The 9,040-nt window shown below is 35.7% G+C and overlaps 1 protein-coding gene across 1 annotated transcript; it reads right to left on the bottom strand.

Annotated features, from left to right (window-relative positions):
- Nucleotides 1–2,987: 2,987 nt before the first annotated feature.
- On the bottom strand, nt 2,988–8,115 carry Smp_073410 (proteasome catalytic subunit 2 (T01 family); the record flags this gene model as incomplete). The annotated part of the gene is made up of 7 exons (XM_018790173.1): nt 2,988–3,326; nt 5,149–5,300; nt 7,422–7,589; nt 7,625–7,772; nt 7,804–7,901; nt 7,937–8,018; nt 8,057–8,115. 7 exons carry the CDS (start codon nt 8,113–8,115, stop codon nt 3,188–3,190), a joined length of 846 nt encoding a protein of 281 aa, XP_018655543.1. The 3' UTR covers nt 2,988–3,187.
- Nucleotides 8,116–9,040: the final 925 nt, after the last annotated feature.

Genomic DNA, 9,040 nt, shown 5'->3' with positions numbered 1-9,040 from the left:
CGTGGCTGAGCACAGTTGAGGAGTTTCATACTGGGACGAAGAGGCTGTTCATACTTCTTAGTTCCCATTGGTTTTCTAGTTACATATAGTCAGCCCGTGATGTAAACTGCAAAATTCAGCAGCCTTCACAAAACCATCTGTACTAACTCTAAAATCATTGACTCAATTATCTGTTAATGAGCAAAAAATATGTAGATAGATAGACAAAAGCAATTGTTGAATAGAACTTACTATCAGTGAGATGCACAATCCAAGATATTGTATCTACAACTACTTTAAATTGTGAAAAAAAAAAGAAAATTTCCCCCGTATTTATTCGTTTTCGAAACTAAGGTTACTAGGTTGAAAAGTATACAGGGATTGATACCAATAACAAAACTAAGAAGTGGGAAATCACTGAAAAGCAATAAAAGATATAATGATCTATTCAAGTACGAAACGGATTTCTAAACTACTGAGTAATAACACTATGCTGGATTGTGACGTATTCTCATATCGATCAAACAGCAAAGTCGAACTAATCAGCCAATATTTGAAAAGTAATTTATACTGCAACATTTTCAATTGTTTAAATAAACTAATTTAGGCGACAATTGAATATATGGTACGTGAACTGGTCAATAGAAATATAGTTATTACAATAAAATGAACAATTATGACTTTAATTAATTCATTTCAAAGTTTATGCAGAAACAAAGCTATGTATTTGTTCCATAAGTTATTAATTAGAAATATTTTTCCGGAAGATTGCTATCAACACTAGTTTGATTTTCAAGACTGTCGTAGGACGTAAGGGTAATAAAACATTAATGAACCAAAAAACATGTATTTCTTACACAGAATAAAAAGATCAAAGTATTTAGAATATTTAAGTAATGGAAATATCAATATCTTATTTTATCAGATATAATAAGGTTTATATGAAGAGCTGTGATAACAGTTCATAAACAGTGCGTAGTTCGAGTAGGATTAGAAAGATTTACTTGTGGTTGCTTATCACCTGTGCATAGCTTTTAGCAGGAGTTGGCAGAAATCTAAACATGAACATCAACTAAGTGTTAAACGTCACCATATATCTATGCTTATGTTAAAACATGTAGATAACCTCTGCTGTTTCCTTTCATATACTGGTAGAGATAAAACTTAAAAATTAGATATTGATCACCGTTTGTGCAATGAACTCAAATAGATTAAGACGAATCCGCATCCTTCATTAAACAAGATGAAATAATGGAAAACGACTATCGGTTACTAACTAGTACCTTCCACAAATATGACTCTAGCCAAACACCAGTATATGCGATGAACTCCAAACCATACAAATTGTGTGGGTGCTTAAAATACTGTTATCCTGCCACAATAGAAGTATATGAAGATTTAGTAGTGCAACCCATAGTTTTGGAGTTGAATGACTAGAACCAGTAATTCATAACATTTTATTATATAAACCCCTGAACAGTCTTATTATTAGCACATTTGTAACATAGATTAGGGAGATTTCCCTCATAAGTGATGATGAAGGGTTTTTTCTGTTGACATCCGAGGTGAAGTTGTATTTTAGTATGTTGAAAGCTAGAAGTACTTGCTTATCGATGAGATTTTAGTGATATGAACACCTATATTCTCAACCCGTTCTACTAGTCTTAGTATTAATTGTTTTATAAAACGTACCATTAAATCAAATGTCTACTTTCTCTCAAACTTTAACAACCGACTAATTTCATTATTCCTAGTTATTTGAAACTGGTTGAACGTAATTTAGGTAGAATTGCTTAGTCGTGCATTAAAAATCGGTTAATGGAATTGTAGAGTTTCACCAATTTATATGGTTGAAACTTGCTATTTGTAGCCTAACCATTGATGGTAGTAATGCGACATGCTGACCAACTCAGGTATGTTTGGGAAAAGTTAGATTTATGTATGAAGTCAATGACCGTTAGTCTGAGCTGCGTCGGAGGATTTTGACTTATTATGTATTGTCTACGTAATAATTGTGATCTGTAACTGACAGACATTAAAACCGGTCACGGTGTCACATGTACTCGTTATGTCTACATTAAAACCATGAGTATTTCTATTACTTTAAGGATTTTACACGTTATTATTTATTTATTTGAACACATAAATATTGGTACAAATGGGCACCAAATACATATGCGCCGCACAAATCTCATTTGATTTGTGTGAGGGCTGTGATACTGCCCAGATGCCCAAACTGAAGCAGGTGGTTTTCTTAGGGGGCCACACCCGGAGCCTTTGACCTAAAGGTCTGATCCACAAGGCAGTGGAGCATCGTGAGGAGATGCAACACGTCATTATACTAGTTTTAAATAACATTGTTAAGCTTATCTTTATTTCCTTAACTAATTCTCGGTTTGTGGAAATAAATGTCAAGCGAGTAACTTGAGCCGATATGTGTATAAGGGATAACCTATATTCTTTTTGATTAAATGTATTCTTCCAAATAATGTTTGGATTGTTCTGACTCCTTGGAGCAGTGGTATATTAATTTCAGGTTTTCTTACACTGATGTACAAGTGCATAAGGTCAGCAACAACAGTAACCTCAGATAAAAGTGGTGAGACAAGTTAGAATATATATATATATAAACCGAGTGCGTGTAACCAAATAATTAACCTCGATATACAGACCCGATGAACTTTAAGTCAAGATGCTTGAAGTTGGAGAAATCAACACTTCATGGCTTATATAACCTAATGGGTGTCGAGTTCCATGTTAATGAGTACCTGGTGGTGGAAGACGAATGATAACGTATCAAAACTAGTCAATAATAATAAAACAGTTACTACGTCCTGAATTATCGATCTTCTGAATCAATTAAAGGCGAGTCAGTAAACTGGCCAGCTAACCGAATCGCTATCAGCTGCAAAATTAATGATAACTAATCTACATGGAGTACTAGAACTAGTGGAATTATTGACGTTTACTTAATAAATACTAAATCATTGTTATATATTTGTATTTTTATTCAATGACTTTACTATAGAATGAATTTGAATGGTGTTGATTATATATTAGTAATTCAAAATAAACAGAATAGGGATATTGTACTGTGTTAAAACATTTCGATAACAAAAAGGAAAGTCTTTACGGTGAATTTATTTGAAAAACCGATAAAGCAAACAACATAGGAATCACAATTCATTTGAGAAAATTTAAAATACACTTAAGAAAGATCCATTGTCTCAACACTATGAGCAGGTATATCTCGAACAACACGTGTTGTGACCACATCGAACTCAACATGATGAACACTTTTGTGGAGAACAGAAGTAGTACCTTCTGGAGGATTATACTTTTCTGCTCTGAAAAATCAATAAGTAGAGAAACAAGTTTTGAGTATAACAAGATATAAAGATGGATATAATGTAGAAATGACAATTCGTTGACACCGTAATGTAAAACTATTATGTGGTCACATCATTTTATGCAAACTTTTATAATGTAAAAGCTGACAAGTCTACTTTATTTTGTGGCAAAACATCAGTATATGTAGTAGTAAAAACTAAGCAACGTAAGTAGTATAGTTTAGAAAACTCGGGTGTTACTTCGTTAGATTTGAATTTCGTTTCATTTACCATTTTCATTAGTCTTCACAAAACAGTTATCAACCTGTTATATAAATTTGAATTGTCAAATGCCAAAATTGTTTGATGGTTTAGAAAGATTGTTAATTTTTCTAGTGCTCCGCTTGATTTCTGATTAAATGGATTACGCAGAACACTAGGACTAGTGGTGATTATCCACTTAGATTAGAACATCGAGTTCGCAAGATTGAGCTGCGCTCACTGCTTGTTATCTATAGAAAGATGATGCTATTTGCACCAAGAGATAATTAATAGAGCTGTAAGTAATAAGGATTTCTATTTTTTTCAGGTACCAAAACACTGGTTACAGATGAAAAGATCTAATGGACTAAACATCTAAACACTTAAGTGGTTAACATTAATTACTTAGACCATAAAGTGGACATTATGTTTTGGATAGTTAGTTGAGGACTTTAGCTGACAATGAAATTAGTTTCATATTTTGACAGGAAATAAAAGTAAAACGTATAAACAGAGAGGGAAAATTACACATAAGTAATAAAAACCAAACATCAAAGTCCAATACATTTGTTGACTGGATTATTCTAACAAGAAATATGAAAATACACAATTCGTTTATGTTCGAATAAAGTTTATGTTCGGAAAACTAAAGATAGTCGTTAGATGGTTTTTGAAAAATATGACAAACTACCACGTACAGGAGTTTGTATGCCATAAGCTTGGAGTTATTACTTAATTTGTAATGGATAAAAAAATGTGACTTTGTAACCCTTGCACTTAACCAGATGAATATGAGAAGTCCAATGCTTCCGAATGCTCTGATGCGGCCAAGGGTGGGAAGAGTCCACTCACTCTCTCGAAATGCTCTCATATAACCACATATATACAGCCACTGCCAAGGAAGTCTTGCTCATTGCCTCATCAAGGAAGGGATGTTGTTTACGGAATTAATAGGACACAAAGTGAATACTCGGCGCTTAAACCGAGTCGGTTGGTACGAAAGATCCACATAGGGGAGTTGGAAAACCTTAATTACAAACCAGTGGTGCATATAGGTTTCAGGATCCTGAGGAAACAAATGGAGTATGAACCTATTGTTGGTCACCGGCTACCATGTGACTGCATATCTTAACCTTGACCCACTGACTTGTGGATTAGATCTTTAGGTTAAAGGCTAGGGGAACAGCCCCCTAAGAAAATCACCTGTTTTGGTTTGGGCGACCGGGCAGTATCCCAACCCTCATATAAATGTTGTGTGGTGCATAAATATTTTAGTGCCCCTTTTTAACAATGTTTATGTGTTCGAATAAATAATAAATGATAATCGACCACACTTATAATACTGAGTCATATATTTAGACAAAAATGATCTGATAAAGTTTCACCATACAAACATAGACAATCGCCGTACATATGTGATATATTCCCATCTACAGTTGGTGTTCAGATGCTTAATCATTAACAACAATTTGAGTGAAGTGGAGAGAATTCATTCAAAAAGCTCTATGAAATGAAAACACTTTTAAACAGTGAAACTTTTTTTGAAATGACAGCAAATGAAGACGAAAATTATACACACCTCTTGCCTTTGACATTAGCTTCATCATATGATCGTATATAAGTTGTTCCATCTTTAGTAATAATACATATATCGACATTACTGCCAGACCCCATATCATTGAATATTCCAGCTGCTATTCCATCACGTACTAATTTTACGGCTTCATCTTGCTGAAAGTCGGAAATATGTGCAGTCGTATTACACTTAATTATTTGAATTATTCTTGAGATATAAAATAACGAAAACACTGACAATTGCTGGATAGATGATAAATATTTGACAATGATAAAATATTGTAAAGAAGAGTTATTATTTATAAAGTTAATGTGCTTAGTTTAGTAATCAGTGAACTAATTAGTCAAATAACCATAAGCAACATAGAACCTGGGAAATATGTGGAATGGCTTTAATTTCCACACCATATAGGCACGGAGATGAGATAATCAAGACAAATTCCATAGTAGGGATAGTATCAATGGTAGTACGAAACATTAGCCAGAGATTATATGATTCGAGGAAGAATGAAGTTGAGGAATAAAAAGTGTGACCTCACGTTTCTAACTATCGTTTGAGATAATCTCCCAGATCCCAATCAGATAGTCTTCACCTACCAAAATGACTCAGTCCAATAGTCGGTGACTTTATGGGCTTTTTCCAAATTAGTGCTATGCCAGCTAACACTGTGTGAGGTGGATGGTAGTTGGGGATAGATAATACATGTTTCAACAACTTTAGTTGATGAAGACTCATGACCTCATAAGATTTGCTATCTTTGCTTCGTACTTTATGTCTAACTTTAGCATTGCCTTGAAAATATTTTTGGTGAAAAACCTACAGTCTACCCATATCTTTTGCTTTCACAGACCATGTTTCACAGTAATACCAAGCGAGCTGCTGGGCAGTATACACGCCCGCTTGTTGGCAGACAGAAATCATGCTAGCATCATGTATGATGAGAGTAGATAAAAAGCAAGAGAGCTCTCCGGATTTGTCGAAATCTGGTCAATCGCTATCCCACAAGGGTTGATATGACTTCCAAGATGAGTAAAGTAGCTAATGTGCTCAACTAACTTACTCCCATGGCAATTCTACACACAATAATCATATAGATCATTTCAAAATAAACCAGTGGTTACACTTGCATTTAAACGTGATTATTACAGGTAGTCATTAGGAACTCAAGCTAGGCTCTTGATGTGTTGAAAAATAAAGCCGATTGCCAATGAATCTCAAGGAAGGCGTGTATGGAAGGATAGTAGCGAAGAGTATTGAGGAAGTTAAGATTACTTTACATACTATTATTGTTTATATTTTCGTTGTCTAATTGTTAGACAATTAGATCATATTTTTACATTTCCTATATTATAGGCTCTATTGTTCTTTACCCATTGCTATTATTTACCTTTTGTTCCGTTTTTTGGCGCTTATGGCTTGTGTCCAAGCCATAAATTTATGTACATAAGCTGGTGTTTGGATTGGGATGAACTGCTATACAATAAAAAAGATGTTTGCTTACTAAGTCTTTTGTATGGGCATACTGGATCGGAAGTAGACTAAGAACCAATAGGGGTTAGAGCGCCGGACATTCGCAGCGCGCATCCACGACCCCTTGAGCGGCGTTTGAACCCGAGACTGGTTACGCACAGACACTTAATATTCAGTCCACTAAGCCATTAACACGGTTGGATGTGAATCAAATCACCTAAAGATTAAGCGTCTGCACGAGACCGGTGTCGGGCTCGAATCCTGCATAAGGGATCGTGGATGCGTGCTGCTAAGTCCCATACTAGAATAGAATGGCCGTCCAGTGCTTCCAGGTTTTCAGTGGTCTAACATTGATTGGTTCATGATTTCATTGAAATTTAAGAACTTGTTACTTATGAGGATAATAACAGTTAACATACGCATAACCACTAAATCCTCAAATTAGACTTGATGATCATTTTTTAAGAGCCTTGAGTTATAGTATGTTAGTAAGATTAGGAAAAACTCGATTATTCATGCATAAAAGTTTGAACGTCCTGTAATTCCATTGACAGGTACGTAAGAATCCATCCACGGATGAGTCCTTTAATGACTAAAATACTTGGCTTTCAACTAGGTCACATATTCTCAACCGTAGCTATTACCTTGACAAGGTCTGTTGTTCAGTTGCGGACCATTCGCAATAGTGAGGTTTGTTTCAGACAACTAACATCTGTGGTAACGCTCTCTCATGACAGAAGTAGGATTAGAAAGAGGTATTCAAACTGGGACACATTCAAATCGCAAACACAGACAAAGGAACTTACTTCCATATCAAATTTAAATCTTGATTCAAGTACAGACATACACGCAAGACTCCCGCTACCCATAGTGATATACGGTAATTTATCCGTTGACCCATGAGGCGCAATACTATACAAATGAGGGCCTGTTGAGTCCACACCACCTAATACGAGTGCAGCACCAACATAACCCTATAGATTCAAAATAATACAGAGAATTGGATTACCTGGTACTGATAGAGATAGCGTTTAAGGAGACGAAGTGGAGCGATAACACGAGGAGTCCTGCCCGTATTCAAACTGTGGAGTTCGACTTGTGAAGAAATCATCAGTGTAACCATTTGGGTGTCGGCTGCAGTCCCAGCACCACAGCAACTAAATTGTTATTTGTAGAAGAACTACATACTATATATTTTCGGAAATGCGATGAATTTTTGAGCAGTTCTTCTCAGCAACTACAGTACCTTCTGTTGCCCGTGTATCTGCACCTAGAACTACTCCATTCTAAGGGAACGTTCGTCAGATTTATTGATAATTACCTTGAAAACGACACCACATATTGTTGTTCCAGTCTTTACGGCTTTGGGCAATTCGAAGCCTTTTTGTTCGATGAGTTTATTCCTTATTTAAATTTGAATATAAGTTTACAGTCCACAAACCTGTAACAATTTTCGAACGAGAAACCACCAGACCTCCTATCAACAACAAGAGAACTCATGATGAAGCTAAAATTCCACAAGCCCGCCTTACATAGGTCAGTCTTTGGGAAGTTTTGTTAAGTTCAATTTCAACTTTGGTCATCAAAACCAGTGACTTATTCATTTCTTGAGTCCTAGTTCTACGTAGTTGGAGTGAGCTTTAGACTACAGAGAGGCCAGATTTTAGCAACATTTTTCTAGAAAATGAAAAACGTGATAATTTAGTTAGTATTAGAATTTGCCGAGATAATAACACCTAGAACAATCACCTTCATTACCCATAAGTCTAAAGTGAAACGGTGAACCTTATTTTTTTGGAGGATCCCCCTTCTGTCGCTTGTGATACGGATGTGCATAACTTGCTGACTTAATTTATATAGACGACCTGCCTTACCAAGTATCGTCTGATTTGTTACTTCTCGCTGATGAGGTGAAACTTTGGAGAGACGTTTGTAGCGAAGATGAATAGCTGGCACTTAAGGAGGATCTGACTCGACTTCAAAGTTATGCAGATAACAACTGACTTACAATTGGCACTTCAAAGTGTAATGTAGTCCATATGAGACATGTAGTAAACTACGCATACAACTCAGATAGCTACCCCATAGAAGTATCTCAAGTTGCACAGGACCTGAGAGTGTTGTACCCTATGATCTGAAGTTTTATACTAACTACGACAAAAGTGTCTTTTCAACAAACCTTGAACTGGTAAAGTCGGGGTGAATTTGGGGTCAGTTTGACGGTAGGATTTTCCACTTAATCTTCAACAGTGTGGAAATATGGTGTTTCCCCACTCACTCCCAAAGTATGAGGATACATTGGAACGTATTCACAGATGAGTCACGAAATTAGTTCAGGAACTCGAATTTGAGCTTTATGTAGAACGCTTCAAATCTCCCGATCTTTATCCATTAGAGTGTAAGAATCTCGAAGGTGACCTCACGA

This window comes from Schistosoma mansoni, chromosome W, assembly GCF_000237925.1.
Source record: "Schistosoma mansoni strain Puerto Rico chromosome W, complete genome".
NCBI lineage: Eukaryota > Metazoa > Platyhelminthes > Trematoda > Strigeidida > Schistosomatidae > Schistosoma > Schistosoma mansoni.
This window is presented reverse-complemented; position numbering and strand designations above follow the sequence as displayed.